The sequence below is a fragment of the Acanthochromis polyacanthus genome, chromosome 2, assembly GCF_021347895.1.
Source record: "Acanthochromis polyacanthus isolate Apoly-LR-REF ecotype Palm Island chromosome 2, KAUST_Apoly_ChrSc, whole genome shotgun sequence".
Lineage (NCBI taxonomy): Eukaryota > Metazoa > Chordata > Actinopteri > Pomacentridae > Acanthochromis > Acanthochromis polyacanthus.
The window spans coordinates 45,548,134-45,566,977 of record NC_067114.1 but is presented as its reverse complement, the minus strand read 5'-3'; the positions used below and the strand labels follow the sequence as shown (position 1 = coordinate 45,566,977).

Below are 18,844 nucleotides of genomic sequence, written 5' to 3'. Positions count from 1 at the left end.
TTACCTCATAGACACAAAATTACCACAAAAAGACAAAAAATTACCTTAAAAAGGGTCAAATTTACCTCATAAATACACAAAATTACCACAAAAAGGGCCAAAATCACCACAAAAAGACACAAAATTGCCTTAAAAAGGGTCAAATTTACCTCATAAAGACACAAAATCACCACAAAAAGACAAAAAATTACCTTAAAAAGGGTCAAATTTACCTCATAAAGACACAAAATTACCACAAAAAGGGTCAAATTTACCTCAAAGACACAAAATTACCACAAAAAGGGCCAAAATCACCACAAAAAGACACAAAATTGCCTTAAAAAGGGTCAAATTTACCTCATAAAGACACAAAATCACCACAAAAAGACAAAAAATTACCTTAAAAAGGGTCAAATTTACCTCATAAAGACACAAAATTACCACAAAAAGGGCCAAAATCACCGCAAAAAGACACAAAATTGCCTTAAAAAGGGTCAAATTTACCTCATAAAGACACAAAATCCCCACAAAAAAGGCCAAAAATCACCACAAAAAGACACAAAATTGCCTTAAAAAGGGTCAAATTTACCTCATAAAGACACAAAATCACCACAAAAAGACAAAAAATTACCTTAAAAAGGGTCAAATTTACCTCATAAATACACAAAATTACCACAAAAAAGGCCAAAAATCACCACAAAAAGACACAAAATTGCCTTAAAAAGGATCAAATTTACCTCATAAAGACACAAAATCACCACAAAAAGACAAAAAATTACCTTAAAAAGGGTCAAATTTACCTCATAAATACACAAAATCACCACAAAAAGGGCCAAAAACACCCCAAAAAGACACAAAATCACCAAAAAAACACCAAATTCACCAAAAAAAGAGGCTTTTTAAAAATCGTTGTCACTGTATTACTGCTTTGTCACCATTTCTCTTTCATTTTGTCTCATTGTCATCTTGATAATCATTTTTAAATCACACTAACCTTTAAAAAATGAGATCTTAGGATTACTAGTGATCTTATTGTTTCTTCTTTCTGTTGAACTCCCTCTGTAATTGTTGATTTCTCCGCTAAATCTTCAGAACGTCTGAGTCGTTTTTACCACTAACCACTTTAAACAGGAACTGTAAATGTAAATGAAACATTATTCCCACCTCTGGAACACAGTAAATCAGTAAATATGGATTTTTGAAAACGTTTATTATTAAAAAACAAACTGGAACAAGCAGAACAGCAGCAGACTGAAGCATCTTTTTCTACCACAGGCAGCAGCAGCTTTTACAAACTGGATAAACATCAGTCAGTAATGTGGAAGATTTGTTTAAAAAGCATCACAGCTTTCAACCCGTCCCACTAGTTTCCTTCTGCTTTGACCGACTTCTCAAAAACAAACAAAAAACTAATTATTATGCAGGTGGTGTTTCCACAACAAGTGAAGGTCTTTTGGTTCTAGTTTTCCCCCAAACTGTCCATAACAACTGAAAACTGGTCAATCTGAACACATTTGGAGTCATTTTGCAATATTTTTAAGTCATTTTGGACACGTTTTGAGTTATTTGGAGTCATACTGAACTAGTTTCAGGTACTTTTGCTCAGTTTATGAGGTGTTGTATGTAACTGTTGACCCATTGTGGACATGTTTTGTGTTATTTTAGACAAATTTCAGTAAATTTTGGACATTTGTAGACTTATAACTGGACTAAAACTTCAGCAAAATGACCTCAATTGAATCGTCTTTCTACAGCTGATCGACAGAGAATCAAAGTTGGACTGAAAAATAAGTTCTTGTCCATGGTCATTTTGAACAAATTTTGAGTCACTTTGAACTAGTTTAAAGTATTTTTGGACACATTTCAAGTAATTTGACACAATTGTAGACTCAATGGATGAATAAAATAAATGCCTCTCGGCTCAAACAGTGAACAGAGCAGATTGGTAGAGATCCATCCAGCATGGACAAACATCTACGGCTGAAACAGACTCCAAACTGGACTAAGACCTCTCCAAAATGACCCATATTGTCCTTAAAAATGGTCAGTTTGAACAAATTTTGAGTCATTTTGAACTAGTTTCAAGTAATTTTGCACAGTTTTTGTGATGTTGTGGGTAACTGTTGAGCCACTTTGGACACGTTTTGTGTTAATTTGGACAAATTTCAGTTAATTCAGGAAATCTATAGACTCATAACTGGTCCAAAATAACCAAAAAACTCAAATTGCTCATAATGACTCAAAAATTGCCATTTTAAACTCATTTCATGTTACTTGGCACAATTTTTGAGTAATTTCTGCACATTGTTGAAGACACATTCAACATGATGAAACACCTTTCAACTAGAAGTCAACCAAGGCAAAAACATGGAGAATATTCTGAAGATAAAAAAGAGTAAGTTTAATGAAACAAACAGAATCCTATCTATGTTTGGTTTTATAAAGAAACCAAGACTCAAAACTGGACCAAAAACAGTCCAAAATAACCAAAAACTGCCCCAAAGGACTGAAAAAATGCCATTTTCAGCTCATTTCAAGCTATTTTTGGAGAGTTTTCTCTTCAAAAACTGTCTCTGTGAACAAACATTTACCTTCCTGCCAAAAACGAGCCGTCTGCCGAAAACATTTCCTGTAAAAAAAAACATGAATTATGAGCTTTCGGCTGAACTGCAGGCAATGTTTCCATGACAACAGAAGCTGAGAGGATCAGTGAGTAGTCCTTCAGCCGGTCTCTAAACGGCGAACTTGTTCCGGATGATCTCCCCTCCCTCCACCTCCACCTGCTCGTACAGCCACTTCCTGTCGCAGCGACATTCCACGCCACACTTCCGAGACCCGCAGTCCGGACACGGGTAGAAACATCCCATACAGTCCACGTCCAGGCAGTCGCACATGTCCTTACCGTTGGACAGCAGCCGGCCCTTGCTGTCGTAGACTCTGCTCTTAAGCCCCATGCTCTGTCTGGGGAGAGGAAAAACTGACACTTTTAAAATTCAGATACGAATCAACTCTCTGAGGCCATTTAAAAGGAATCATTTATTATATTTAAACAACAAGGAACCTAAAGATTAGCTGAAAATTGTCATATTTCATCGATTTTAAAACTGTTTATACAAAAAAGAGGCAAAGTTACCTCAAAGACTCAAATTTACCATGAAAAACGTACAAAATCAACACAAAATTACCACAAAAAGACATAAAACCACAGCAAGAGGCCAAAATTAGCATAAAAAGACATTAAATCAACACAAAGCAAAAGTGTAAAGACTCAAATTTACCATAAAATAATGTACAAAAGATACAAAATTGGCACATAAAGGGCCAAAATTGTCACAAAAAGACACAAAATCACCACAAGAGACAAAAGTATCGCAAAAAGATAGAAAATCAACACAAAAAGGGTCAAAATGATCACAAAAATCAACACAAAAGAGGCAAGAGAAGAGGCATTTTGAACTAATTTCAGGTCATTTTGTTTTCGAGGTGTTGTGGAAAACTGTTGAGCCACTTTAGACACGTTTATTTTGGACAAATGTAGTCACAACTGGACTAAGATGTGTCCAGAATCACCCTAATTGTCTGTAATGACTAAAAAAATGAACCACAGTGAGTAAAAGTGAGAGTGGGGGGAGAAAAAGCAGGACCTTGTTGGAGTTCAGAGGTTAATTAAAGCATTATCCACTAATGAGAGTCGTATTATCGCTCTAAAGGTCAGACCAATCTCTGCTCGTTATTTTCATCTCTAAGTGAATTTATCTGAGAAGAAGCTCCACACTGGACGTAAACGCTGCTGAAGAAGCTCTTCTGTTGGTTATTAGCAACGGAATGAGAATATTCCTGCTAAATATGAATTTCTAGGGTTTATTTAGATGAACTCAGCTGCAGGAGAACTCTGAAAAATGTCAGTTTTTTTGGCTTTGAGAACTTTTTAAACTGATTATCACTGATTTTAGACGCTAAAGTCTAAAAGTAAATGATGACACATTCAGCTTGAACATTTTTTCTGTGCCTGCAGTCGTGGAAATATAATAATTATCATAAATATTCTATTGCCTAGTCTGTTATCACCATTAGAAGTCTGTGATGTGTCACCAGCAGCTGTTTTTAATCTCTTCCAGTCTTTTCTTTCTTTTTGCTGTGAGTCTGTAAAACGATCAGTTCAGCCAGAAAACGATCCTCACGGCTTCACTTCTACAAAAACCTCATTAGTGAGTAAAGCAGAGTGTTATCAGGAGGAGCTCAGGGTTTCAAAGCTCCTCTAAAAACAGGTGGAAACCCTAAATTGATACTTTTATCGTCAAACTCAGAGGAAGAACAAAGAAAAACCTTTATAACGTCTCACCTGTCGGACATCTGCTTTGCTCCTCGACCTCCTCGTCTGCCCTGAAACAACACAAATACACAGAATTAATGCAAAATAAATCATTTGCACAGTCAGATTTATATGCTCTGTATGTAAACTCAAGATAAAGACACACATCTGGAATGAAAATGAGGTCTTAATTAGGGCTGGGAACGTTAACGAGGCACCCACTGGATAGACTGACATAAGATTTCATTGATAATCATAGAGGATCAACACTAATGACTCCGTCTCCCAGAAGTTATGTTCACATACTAGAGCTCAGCTGATGGGGAGTTTTTTGAGGGTTGTGATGTAAGGAAGTAAAAAATATTCTGATACTGACATCTGTGCAGCTTTTCAGCTGAAATACCTTCACTTTGTGACTCCTCCAGAATTTCAAGAGAAGGACTGAATGTTTTCAGAAGAAGGAAACTAGTTTAAACTAGACGAGCCCTCAGTAGATGGCAGAACCACGCCCAATGGCCCTATCATTCAAATATGTGTGGCTTAAAAGAACATAGTTATCAGTCACACAAACTGTAGTCAGACTATCTGCAATTTGTTTTCCATATGTATGTATGAGAGGCTTACACATTTTAAAAAGCAACTCAAAAATTATAAAGTAATGTAAAATGACTTTTACGCTTCAGTGCGTCGTAGATGTACCACCGGCAGTACACCTACTAATTTGCATAGGAATTTCAAGAATGTCCGACGGCTGCAAACCCGATTATACAAACACTATACGCCGATGGAAAGCTTAGATTCTCATGAATCCGCCGGTATAAACCACTTTCAGATGCGATTACCACAGAGGGTGAGAAAAACACATTTGTCTGACAAAAACAAATATTCATCCATCCGTTCTCTATACACGGCTTCAATGCACACAGTGCGACTCACATTTCCGGGTTCATTATTACACACAAAAAAAAAGATTCCTCAAAAAACGGCCATAATCCAACCTTTTACATCCAGATGACACAAGCCAGTAAACTATTTTGTCCAAAACATGTCCTGAAGTCGGTATAAAATCCATGAATAGGTCATTTTCAAGGAAATGCACCTCGTGATGCCCGTCCAATATTCCCCGTATTTTTCGTAATTTTTTTTATTTAAAAATAGAATATTAGCGATTTTTTGTACTGAAAACGGCTGGAATTGACTGAAGCATAAAGGGTTAAATACTGCTGAAATTCTGACTATATATAGCACATATCTATGCTAATGATTCCTCATGTTCGTGATAATGTCTTTAACCTCATCTGCACCGTGTTGTAAATATTTCCACCTGTTGCTAAATAAGCACATTATAAAATGCACTCGGTATATGGAGGGAAGTATGGTGATGTAATCAGGATGTCGGCTTCAGATTCAGGGTACCCACTAGCCTCGCTGCGCTAGACCCAGCTCTGAAGACACAAGGGTCTAGGAACTCTCGACAGGGAGGGAGGCGGGCTAAAAGGTTGTCTATCAAATCCCTCTGCAGCAATTGGGTAGGTATACAACCAATCAACACAACAAATAGGCTGACGGAGTTCCTAGAGCGCCGGCGGATTGTGGCTAAGGCCCATTAGCTTCCCAACCAGCGGAGCCAACTGGTGTATTAAGGATTTGCCATATCCCGTCGGCATAAGTCCAAATACGTCTTTCTTCTCAATGAAACACTTCAGTGCCGTCCTTTGTTTATCTTTCAAGTTGAATTTTAGCTTCAAATCTTTAAGGGCTGTGGCCAAAGCCGAGTCGAAAGATAACTGTTTATTGTTTCCGGTTGTTTCTGTCAGAATCGTCACGCCTCTGTTGTCACTTAGTTACACCCGCCTTCTGACTCTACACTTCATGGTGATTGGTCCGGCCAGTTTTAGGAGAATCCAACCTCGAGCCTTATGGAGGGTAACTAGACCCACCCTGGCAGAGAATTAAATTCGTTGCCGTGGGTTGTCTAGCACGGCTCGGCTAGGTACCCACAGGATTTTGGTTTCCATTTTGTCTTTGTTTTCCCTGTACATTAAATTTTTTCCCTGTGTAATAATTATGAGTTTTTGTTAACCGCAACAGCCTCCAGCGTCCCCTAATAGCCGTGCCTGCACCTCCATGTGCCATAATCAACATACATGAAACACAACATTTAATTTTAGCATATACAATTATAACCTTATTTAATTCAATCTCAATCCAATCAATGCATTTTACCCGATTCCCTGTTTAAAGGTATGGTGTCACCCTAGTAAATTTCCTTCATCCAATAATCACGGAAAGGCTACCTTTCTAGTGGAGGATTATGGCATGATTTCAGGGCAGATCATGTTCTGCTGAAGTATTATCTTGTCAACAAACTTTTGCTTTTGAAAGTCAACTCTTAAGATTGTTTCAACTTCCCTGCAATTTTTTTTCCAAACAACATGTGTCCTTGACAAATCAGATAAGTTGGTTTTGTCTGGCAGCAAATTAGTACTAGAAAATATAATTTGTGAGTTTGTCTTATGTAATTATTGTATATTAAAACTTTTATTTTGAAAATGCACCCAATCTTTTGTCTGAATGACTGAAAATACACACATATTACATGGTTAGCTTAGACCGAGCTGCGCTATAATTAGGTCCTGCATGCTAAATATATTGATGATGGCATAAACATACATGGAGCTCTAGTATAGAACAGACAAATGAAACAAATACTATTTCTAAAAGTGCCTGAAAGAACAATACTATATTGATTTCACCCTGTACACGTGAATCTGGAATCAGGGATCAGGCAGAATTTTGTTAAGGCATCAAGATTCTTTAAAGGTACAGTTCCTGATTATTGATTCCTTAAATTTAGAGCTTCTGATTCCTTGATGCCTCAACAAAATTCTGGCTGATCCCTGAATCCTGTATTTTGGTCAGGAACTCTCTATGATTTGCTTGCATATTTGAGACGATTTCACATCCCTGCCATCTTCATGACCCTCTCAGCAGCGGATATGAGCCCCAATTGGCCAGAAGTGGTACAAATCATAGCCCAGCAACATGGTGTAAAACTGTCAGCTGATGATGTGGCCAAAATGTCCTTTGAGGAAAGAAGTAAGTGGCTCCGAACTAATCCAGTTACAGCAGCAAGACATTTTCAATATAGACTTGAAACATTTATGAGAGATTTCATCAGGAATAAGTTCGGGCCACTGGGTGAAGTGATTGAATTTGTAGTTCGGGTTGAATTCCAAGCCTGTGGATCACCTCATGCACATATCATCCTCTGGGTTAAGGATGCACCAAAACTTGGAACTGACCCAGACACTGTGACTGATTCCTTATCCTATCTAACATTCTTGAGAAATTTGTATGCTTGGTCATTTCTGATAAGTGTCTTGAGCTTTGCTGGGTCTTTGAAATGGCCTCCTGTGGTAGGCTGCCGATCTAAGGCTTTACCCTTGGTTTGTCTCAACTTGATAGTAGCGCTGTCACAGACTTGTTTGCACTCTACAGCATATTGGGCAGCGAGTAGATATTCTGCATCTTTGGCAAACCTATTGTCAGCATTGAGGAGCCGCTGATTGAAATACCTCCTAGGTGTGAGTCGAACTGGTCTCTCTGTTTTTATGCCCATATCACCTGTTGGGTACTTATCAGGATAAGCCACTTCCTCAAAATGGTCATCTTCCAGTATGTGAACAGGTTTATCTCCTTCCCCAGGTGCAACTGAATATGTTTTGTTTTCATCTGTTTGCATATCTGTATCTGCATTCATAGCATCTCGGTCAGTATTAGCCTCCCCTGGTGCTTCTATAAAGTCCCTGTAATGTCCACTGCCAGGTCTCTCAGGGTTGTCCTTCATATGTTGTGTGACAAGCAACCGGAGATCTTTGGCATTAATCTGTTGATGACCAATGCTGGTGAGCTGAGTACACACAGCACTAAATGAGCAGTTGCCATCACGAGGTACATTCACTACCCTGTATCCCTTGGTATTCTTGAGTTCACAGAGATACTGGTACTGTGCAGCATACCGTTCTTCAATGTCAGACATCACTGATGGACCATAGTCATCAGGAAACTGTTGTGCGGAATTTGTAACACCAGGTCTTGTTGGTATACCCTCTGATGCTTCTGCAGGTCTGGTATGGTACATTTGTCAGCTTCTGGGTCATGTCATAGCTTGCCACATATCTGGATCTGACTCATTCCAATCCTGCTGCCAGTCACCATTAATATTCACATCAGAATACAATGGATTATTTTCTTTGAGCCATCTTAGTGCAGCCATAACTTTTTCAGGTCTGATGTACTGGTACATATAATGTCCCTTATATCCAAGCTTTCTTTTCAGCTTTTTTGGTATCATCTGTGCAGTGGTTGGTAAGTGTGGTAATAGTGTACACACTCAGTGTTTCCCCTGGGTTGAAATGGCTGTGAGGTGGTGGGGTGTGGGCAAGGGCCAAAATGTTGAAAATCAAGATGCAAAATGGGGCATTCTGGCACAATTTGGAGCACATTTTGTTGTATTTGTAGCCATTTCCAAAAACTAAATGAAATAAAATTTTCTTGTTTCTTTTCTAAAAATTAGTGATAGGGAGAAAATATGACAAATATAAACCCACTTGTCCTTGTGATCAAAACATGTCAACTAGTCCAGTCTGTTATTTTCTGGTCAGATTTCCACAAGCCATTCCAAAATGCCACATCAGTTCTTATTACAAATTTGAAAAAGATGACAAAGGACTTGAATCTGGAATCAAGTGGTGACTTTTACTTTTTTTCTAAAAACAACTACATGTTAGGTACCAAATTCATTTTTATTTAGAATAAAAAGGTTATGTCATGACCTTCATTTTACTTAAAAATGTGAAAGAAAACTTCAACTCTGGGTGAACAACTGGTTTTCTGAAGGAGTTAGTTCTGTTTTCAAAACTGTTACCTTTTTGAACACAGAACTAGAATTTGAACACAGAATTTGTTTTGCCATTGAATGACGTAATTTCGGGCACTCTATAAATCATTTTATCAAAAGAAACTAGGAACTTTATATTCCGTTGAAATCATTTGTCTTGTTCATGAGAACGGGTTTTGTCGCCTAAATGTTTTAACTGGAGCCATTTCTGCAGTCACTGTCAATTCGTATCGCCGCGGACAACAAAACAGTAAGCAAACTCAGTAAAGGAAGCGAGATCGATGCCTACACTGCGTTGCTCACTTTATTTTGATGACATGCGATAGTTTTGATACTTAATTTGACATATGTCTGTGAGACACACCTGCCTTTCTTTATCTTTTCTTGAAAGTTCCTGGTGAGTTCCTTAATGATATTATCTTAGACCTTTCAGCATGCACCCTTTGACTTTTGGAGACTCTCATTTGTGTTAACCTTTTTTGTCTCTCTTCTTGGGTTCCATGTGTTCTAGATTCAGCTACTGCGGCTCTTATAGAATAGAATAGAATAGAATAGTCCTTTATTGTCATTGTAGCCAGTACAACGAAATTTAAAAGTGCCAGACAATCAGTGCATCATTAAAAAAAGACAACGCAAGTTAATAAATAGAAAAACAATAAATAAATAAATACTCAATCAGACATGACATTCCTTAAGGCATTGAGGGTAGTTATTGCTGTGGGGTAGAAACTGTTTTTCAGCTTGTCAGTCTCTTCTGTCTCTCTTCTGGTGTTTCAGATTATCTAGATTCTGCTACTGAGGCTCTCATCTGTGACAGTCTTTTCTGTTTTTCTTCTATTGTTTCAGATGCTCTAGATTCTGCTGCCAAATCTCCCTTCTGTGTGAGCCTCTTTTGGGGTTTCAGATGCTCTCACCTGAGATTGATATTCCCTCATCTTCAAAAGTCTTTGTTCTCTCTGCTCAGGGGTTTCTTGGGCCCTTTGTGCCCGTTTTCTTATCCGGTCTTCTTCCCGCTTTTCCTTTAAAGTTTTCTTTTTTGGAGGCATTTTGTCCTAAAAATCAAATAGAGGTGGACTGAGTCTGAATGGTCTTATTTACATATTATGATCAAAGTATAGCAAAAATAAAGGCAGGAAAATGATTTGTTTACTTTTGTGTGGTGTTGTTAAAGTTTTGGATTAAATGTATTTGCAGTGAATTCCAAACTGATAAGTATGTATGTACAGTGTTAAGTCATTACAACAATCACCACCATATTTACCACTGGTCTTCATACACAGTTATGTCACCACAGCAGAAGACCAAATGAAATAATTTGAATATAAACTGTGAAGTTGTTCATATCATGTTCACTTGGGAAATGATGCGCCATGGAATCTGTGCTGTATTTATACTGTGCCAAGTGGAGCTTGTAACTCCACCAGAAAGTGGAGCTTATTACTCCACTTGTGTTGTCTCATTACACACCACAAATGAAGCAGTGTGTGTTACACTATATCTATTGTTGTGTTAAAAATTCACACCCAGTTATGTCTAGAATGTCACCTTAGCCTTAACCATGCTTCAGTTATCCACCTGGACATACATACAAACAGAAAATCTGGACATAATATATACGCCCATGGCTGAGTATTGTCAGGTGTGGGTAAATATACCTGAAACGAGACAGGCACCCAGTCAATAAAAACAAACGCACATGGCGTTATCTGTCAAAATAACAGCGCAGCGGCCCTAATCACAGTGTTAACCCTTCCTGTTCGGCCCCCGACCGTGGTCAGGAAGCCCGGGGTTAACCCCCTTCACTTCCTCAGCAGCCGTAGAGGCAAAGACACAGGAGCCCAGCCGCATCGAAGAACACTGCAGCCTTTATTGTCTATCAACAGTGGCTGAACCACACAGTACCGCCAACCCAGCAACTGCACACCTTCTCTCCTCCTCTACTGAACCCACTGCCGTCTCTCTCGCTCGCGCTGCATTCAGGGTCGCTCGGACATCTCGCTCTCCCCTTCTCTCCCACACACACACACGCTGCTTTCTCTCCTTCTCTCATGACGGAGCCACACACTCTCATAACAACAGCGTAACCTTTTAAACTGACAGCATAACAGCCTGTTACGCTGAAATGCGCTGGCGAGAACCCTGTCCTACGTATATCCCTTCCTATACAAATGATGCAATATGCAGGAAATGTGCTCAGTGACCCCTGTGACCTTGACCTTGATCTGCTGACCTCTAACTCCACAACTGAGCAGGGGACCTTAGACCGATCTTCAGTGCCAAGTTTGATTATCCTGACTTGAGCACTTGCAGAGATATCGGAACGGACATACACACATACAAACTTACTTACCCAGCCAGATACCGAAGCGAATGCAGTAACCCCGCTGACGTGTACGTCAGGCGTGGTTAAAAAGGAGCCCTGTAATGATTGTCCTTTATTTTCTGTCACGTGTTCAGTTTCAGGTCAGATGTTCATATTAAACGCTGCTGAAGTTACACATAATGACGTAAACGTACACGACCGTTCTGAAGTTTGAAATCATCCAGACAATTCCATGTTCTCCATGAAAACTCACACTTTTATCCATGTGCTAACATAACTGCACAAGGGTTTTCTAATCATCAATGAGCCTTTTAACACCATTAGCTAACACAATGTAGCATTAGAACACAGGAGTGATAGTTGCTGGAAATGTTCCTCTGTACCCCTATGGAGATATTCCACATTTAGAGTTTAGATTGTCACACCTGGAAGGATGATTTTTGTTTGAGTTTTTGTTTTCTGTCTTTTTTTGTGGTAATTTTACATCATCCTGAGGTGATGTTGCACCTTTTTGTGGTGATTTTGCATCCTTCTATCTTAATTTTGCATCTTTTTGAGGTGATTTTGCATCTTTTCATTGCAATTTTGCATCTTTTAATGGCGATTTTCTCTTTTCATGGTGATTTTGCATCTTTCTATTTTAATTTTGCAACTTTTTGAGGTGATATTTCATCCTTTTGAAGTGATTTTGCATCTTTTTGTGGTGATTTTCTGTCTTTTTGTGGTTTTTGTTCCAAAATGAGACAAAAGGACACAAATCAGTCTGAGATTTACTGATGGTAACGTTTCCTCAGAGCCTGATTTTATTGAGTTCTGCATTTCTAACATGTTTTTGGAGACTTTGGGGATATTTTTTTATTATTTCTTTGTCTTTTATTATGTAAAGCAGTTTGAGTTCCATTAAAAATCAGCTAGAATATTCATTTACCACATTAAAAATGTCTAGACTGGATTTATCATTCATTTAATGTCATCTTCATTGAAAAAAAAACAGCTTTTCTTTCTAAAATAAGGACATTTCTAAGTGATCCTGAACTTTTAAACAGTCGTGCATGCCAAAGTTGTTTTCCGTGTGAGTAAATAGTATTTATCATTCATAACGACATCTACTCACCCTCATCCCTCCTTGTTTTTCCCGACGCATCACCGCCTCTCTGGCTCGTTCTTTGTCTGCTGGCGTTGCCATCTGGGTCACGGCGGGCGTCTCCTTCGGGACAACTCCTCTTTTACGCAGCTCGATCTGTGGAGTTTCACATCGTTCACTAAACATGAAGCGTTCAGCCTGAAACCAGAACGTCAGAGGAGAAGGAAGCTGCGAACCTTTGATGAGTCCTGACTGGGGGTGAAGATGGTGGGCACGGCGTCCTCCCTCAGGAACTGCTTCCCGTTGTAGTCTCTGAAGCAGTCGGTCTTGAAGTGCTCCGAGCAGAGGCAGGTGTTGGCCGTCGGGATGAAGTTCTTCATCCCCAGACTGTGGACCCATTTACTGGCCAGCTGAGGTTTGCTGAGAGGAAACCTGGAACACGAGAGAGAAGGTGGAAAGAGTCTTCAAACCAGGATCATTTTTATTTAAAAACATTCTGAAAATGTTCACATTTAAGGAATTTGAAATTTCTTAGAAAAATAAGTTCAGTTTCAGCCACATTCAGCCTCAGTTTATCATTTCCAGATTAGAGTGTCTATAAAGGAACACAACATTTAGTCATCTGGAGCTGAACCAGAGAGGATTTTACTTTACGATCAAAACCATAAAAGTCAGAAAAAAACCCAGCACAAACAGGACAAAATATTACAAAAATTAGACGCAAAATGACAAAAAATGAGACACATAACGACAAAAAATGCGACAAACGACACGAAACAAAACAAAAAAAAGAGACAAAAAATTTGACCAATAAGTTACAAAGCGGTTCAGTATCTAAAAAAACCTCATTTTTATTATTATATTTATTACTCTGGTCATACATTCAATAACACTGTAAATAAAGAACTTCTGGTTGGATGCTAAACTGCATTTTGTTGTCTTATTACTAGTTATTATTATTATTGATGACAATAAAGTTGAAGCAGCTTTAATGTAATATTTACTTCTAAAACTGTCAGTATTTTCTAGTGTTTTGATTCCTACTAACGTTCTGCTGACAGTATTTTCCATATCTCCTATAATTTCTGTGTTAATGTTATGATTGCTTTTTATTATTTCCCTTCAGACTCATCTACTCTGCTTTCAGAAACTCTTTTCAGCTCCTATTTTAACTCAGAAAACTCACATTGTTAGACTACTTTAAAAACATTTACATTACGTACTGACATCCAGCAGTGAAAACATTAAACTTTATGGTGTATATCTGTATTTTAACTCGCAATTTCTTGGGTAAATTTAAGGTAACGTGTGTTCTGTATGCAGGTGAATATTTACATGTACATATTAATAAAATGAACATTTCGGTGTATTCTTGCCAAAAAAGGGGCTAAAATGATGAAAACAGCAAGTAAATACTTTATTGTGTACTACTAGAATGTGTCCAGGTCAGGTGCTTTGAGCTAAAATACATATTAATACCATAAATATGCAGTTGTTGCGTTTAATATCTTATAAAAGATGCTAATAAATCAGGTTATAAAGCTAAGAGGAGTGACGTTAGCTGCTTCTTCTGATGCTAAGTTGCACCAAAACGCGTTTAATAAAAACGAAAACGTTGATATAATGTTACCTTAAACTCTGCAGTCACTTAGATGCCACTAATTTATCTGTTAAAGTGATTTAAATTCTGTTTTTGTGTTTTGTTGCTGCATCAAATTATCACATTAACGTTGAAGCTAACGGGATCGGTGCAGTTCCGGTGAAAACTTACCTGTAAAATCTGATTTCCGAACCTTTGATAAACTTGTTGTTGCATCCTGTTGCCGCACAGATAACAGGCATGGTGTTCTAAGCTGCAGACTTTGCGAAAATGCAGAAAATGGTGCAAAGCAAAAGCGCAGCAAAAGCAGTACAACTGCAGCAGTTTGAGTTTGTTTCCTTTGGCTTCTTCTTCGGTGGAAATTAAAGCAGTGACGTGGAGACATCCGCCCTCCAGCGGAGGACGAGGGAATCGCACGCAGTAAACATTATTAATATTTTTACACTAGATTTTTATTTTTATTTTCAATATTATACAGAAACTAAGCTCCGTAGCTACAATGCTGGATTTATTTTTGAATCAAAATTTTTTATATTAGGCAAACCTTTAAAAAGGTTTATGCTGAATATAATTTGAACAGAAAGACAGTACAACACATTATCAACAACAGTGCTAAACAAAATAAATAAAAATTAAACAAAATCAATTATTCATGCTACAAACTATTGTAGCAAGTTTAAATATTAGGGTTAAGACCCTACAGTGTTATTTATAGTGTGATTCTACTTGAGTAAATCCCATTTTATTATAGTACTATTTTTTGGTAGTTCTTCTATTATTTGTATTTTTCTTTTGTATTTTATATTTGAACCTATTTTAACATTTTGTATCTATAAAGCCTGATGGACAGTCTCTGCATTTCACTGCCGTCCTGTATGTGCATGTGACGAATAAAAAATCTAATCTCAATGTAATCTATTAGGAAATAAAACCTCACAAAAACTATTTAAAATATTACTACTATTATTACTTATAAATCAGTGTTACGTTTAGATCGTCTGATCTGTTATTTAACAAAACAGTGAAAATCATTTTTCAATCCTTAATATTAATACTATTTTGTAAACTGGTGACAAACATCTATAAAACAATAACAACATTTTGCTAAAATAGTGTAAATTTTGAGTCAAATGTTGGACAAAACAGAATAAAACTTGAATAATATTTACAGATTTGGCCTGTTTCCGTCTTTTTGTTTATTTATATGTGTAATTTCGGCTAACATACGTTTTTTTCTGAGGTTTTGCTAGTTATTATTTGCAAGTAATACAGGGAAAATCTATAAAATGCAGTAAAATGTTTTTTTTTAAATGTATACATACACTTAAAATAGTTTGTTAAAAGACACATTATTAGAACTCATATTGAGCTCATTTACTTTCAGTTCGCTGTGTATCTGTTGTTTGTTGTTGTGTAGTTTGACAATCTACATTTTGTACTTGTTATTGTATTTTATTTTTATTTATTAATTTTTTTTTATATTTCTTGGCATCCACTATGACACTTCATATTTGAACTTTGTTTCTTTTTTTTTATTATTCCTATTAAGATAAGATACGATCATCTCTATTCATCCCAGAGGAAATTGTTTTGTCAGAGTACAATAAACAATGTTTAATGAAATATACACAATTATAGGGAGGCTAGTAATTAAATAGATCTTATCTTAAATAAACTGCACAGCTGGTACACACAAAACCTGGAGCTGGTACATTTTATTCCAACTGTTTTTACCCCAAGTGGCCAAATTTATTAAATTACATCCTAAAGTTTCTACCTGAACATCTTTTCACAGACTATTTATTATTTTATTTTATTTCATTTTATTTCATTTTATCTTATCTTATTTCATTTATATTCTTTTCATTTTATTTTATTCGTACAGTCCATTGACCCTTCTGTCAGACCAAGCATCGTTTTTTAAAAATTTTATTTTGTCTGATTTTATTATATTTTATTTTTATTTTATTCATATAGTCCATTGCGCTCCTGTCAGACCAAACATCATTTTTTATTTTATTTTATTTGATTTTATCCGTATTGATGCTCCTGTCAGACAGACCAAATGACTTTTCTTTTCTTTTCTTTTCTTTTCTTTTCTTTTCTTTTCTTTTCTTTTCTTTTCTTTTCTTTTCTTTTCTTTTTCTTTTCTTTTCTTTTCTTTTATTCATAGAGTCCATTTGTCAGACCAAACACCAGGTAATAAACACTTTTATTGTTTCTGGCTCTGCGCCAGATGAAACCTGTACTACTGCGCAGCCGCAGTGGGAGTTCCCCAGGGCCGCTCAGTCACATGACGTAATGACGCTAACTAGCGGCTAAAGCGTTAGCTTCGGTTGTCAGAGCCGCCGTCAGGGAGCCACGCTCGGACGGAGCTGCCTTCCCAGATTTATGAAGTAGCCGCGAAGTCAGAAAGTCTCTGGCAAGTGAAAACTTTGGCTCTCTGTCATTTCTGAACGTGTTTTATGATCAAATCTGTAACTTGAAGCTCGCTGAGCCGGCTAAGTTGAAGTTGTTAACAGGGAGTTGCTGTCGTGTGTTTGGGGGTGTTGGGCTAACGACACTGGCCTGGTTTGGATTGGCCATGTAGCTATTCTCTCCTTATTTTTATTTTATTACCAATACAGTTTGAAAGCAGTAGAGTTGACGCCTTTAACTAACTAGCTGTTAACGTTAGCTAGATAATGTTTTCAGCTCGTAGCTTAGCTGTTTATCCGGCGCTACGGGTTAAATGACAATAGCTTGGTTAACTAACCAACTAACTAACTAAGCTAATGTTAGCAGCAGCTTGTGGTCAAACAACGACACCATTTACAATAAGCAGCTGGCCAGAACTAGTCCTGTCAGGTGTGTTCACGGTTTCACCCGTTCTCTCGGCTGTTTACACAAGATTTGCAAAAGCAATGCTAACAGTCAGCTTAGGAACATAAAAGCTAACTGCTCAGAGGCTAATTTAGCTTTACAGAAGTCACACAGGCTGTTTGGGTTTCACGTCTTTGCTTCTGCTAAACATGCTTGTTAACAGTGTGGTCAGATTTGGAAGTGAAAACCTCCAAATGTCCCCGATTCTCCTGCTGTGCTGCTTTCACTTGTTTTGCTCGATGTGTTAACAGAGGTGACATCTGTTGCACCTGCTATCAGGGCTGGATGCCTGACATCCTTTTTGTTTCCATTAGCCGGCTGACCTTATATAAATCCCACCACAGCTACACCCAGATGGGAACCTGAGCAGAAGTGTGCAGTGAGAAGAAGTGAAAACATCTGGGTGGGTCTGCAAACACTCAATGAACTACTTCTTCTTCCATCATGGGAACATTGGTTTAAAGTGGAGCCTGTGATCCTGAAAGCACTGACTGCATCCTTTCACACCGAGTTGTTGCTGAGCGTGGCAGTACGTTTTACATCCGTTGTAACTCTGAGACTTTAAGAAAAGGACATTTCCCACCCAGTCATGCTGATTATTCGAACACTGATGGGCACAGTTTTTCTCACGGTCCACATGGTTGCTGACGCTTGCAATAATTCCTGCAATTTATCAATGCCCAAATTTGCATCTTATACTAGTTCATTCAGAAACCAAAAGATATCCTCAGAAAGTCTTTTCCGTTAGATGCTAATGTATGATATTCAAACTTTAAATTATGCAACCACAAGAACGAAGCCGTACTGGTTTTCATTGCTTTCAAGAAGACATTTGACTCAATTGAGAGAAACAAAATGTTCCAGATTCTACTGGCAGATGGAATCCAGCCACCTGTTGTTGAAGCAATAAAAGTTATGTATGTCAACGCTTCTGCGGTAGTCAAGACTCGTGAGGGCAACACTGGTCTGTTCTCCATAGACACCGGAGTCCTTCAAGGAGACCCTCTAGCTCCTTTCCTCTCCATCATCATCTTAGATGATACACTGAGCAATCTTGGCCTCCGATGGTCTGACACTAAAGCATTGTCAAAGTAGAAGACTCCCAGGTGATCATCCTCCTGGAAAGCATGCTTAGTGAAGTAGAAGACCTTCTGCATTGGGTAGAGCAAGAAACAAGACAGATTGGACGAAGTTCATGCGCCTTAACCTGACATCTGAGGAGACATCGCAGCACTAGATGGGTCAGAAATCTAAAAAGTTGAAAATGTCCTACATCTTGGAGGCTACACCAACACAGCACATGATATAGAAACAAAAACTGATAAAGTTTGGGGAGCATTGAACTCACTGTAAAAATATGGCTATCTCCAATGAAAACAGCTTCAAAATGAGAGTATTCAAGGTGTCAGTGGAATTCATCACACTTTATGGACCTGATTCCTGGCCACTAACGAAAACACTTAAGGTGCTTTTCCACTAGCACCTACTTGACTGGGCTCGGTTAGGGTCATTTTCCATTCCAGTTGAGTACCACCTTATCATGGGTGGAGTCACAAAACACTCACTTTCCTCGGACATTGTCTCTAATAATGCAGCGGCGGAGTTGAGGCTACTCTCCCTTAGGGCTGGACCCAAATATCCGAATATTCGGTGGTGACAGTGGTATCTGAATAGCTTGATGCACAACCCTAACCCGACGTTGCTTCATTGTCCTACTGTATCCGTGGGCGACCGTCTGCTTGGAGACCTCCTGCCATACTTTTCGTCCAGCTCCTTCTGTA

At 38.1% G+C, this 18,844-nt stretch overlaps 1 protein-coding gene across 2 annotated transcripts; it reads right to left on the bottom strand.

Moving 5' to 3' along the window:
* Nucleotides 1-1,172: 1,172 nt before the first annotated feature.
* On the bottom strand, nt 1,173-14,570 carry arl14ep (ADP-ribosylation factor-like 14 effector protein). Of its 2 annotated transcripts, XM_022198310.2 has the most exons (6): nt 14,373-14,570; nt 12,838-13,033; nt 12,632-12,757; nt 10,109-10,246; nt 4,322-4,362; nt 1,173-2,940 (listed from the first exon to the last, which is right to left on the bottom strand). In XM_022198310.2, the coding sequence occupies exons 1-6, from the start codon at nt 14,441-14,443 to the stop codon at nt 2,712-2,714; spliced, it is 801 nt and encodes a 266-aa protein (XP_022054002.2). In that variant the 5' UTR covers nt 14,444-14,570; the 3' UTR covers nt 1,173-2,711. The 2 variants fall into 2 exon arrangements, with proteins under 2 accessions (XP_022054002.2, XP_022054003.2); XM_022198311.2 differs by lacking the exon at nt 10,109-10,246.
* Nucleotides 14,571-18,844: the final 4,274 nt, after the last annotated feature.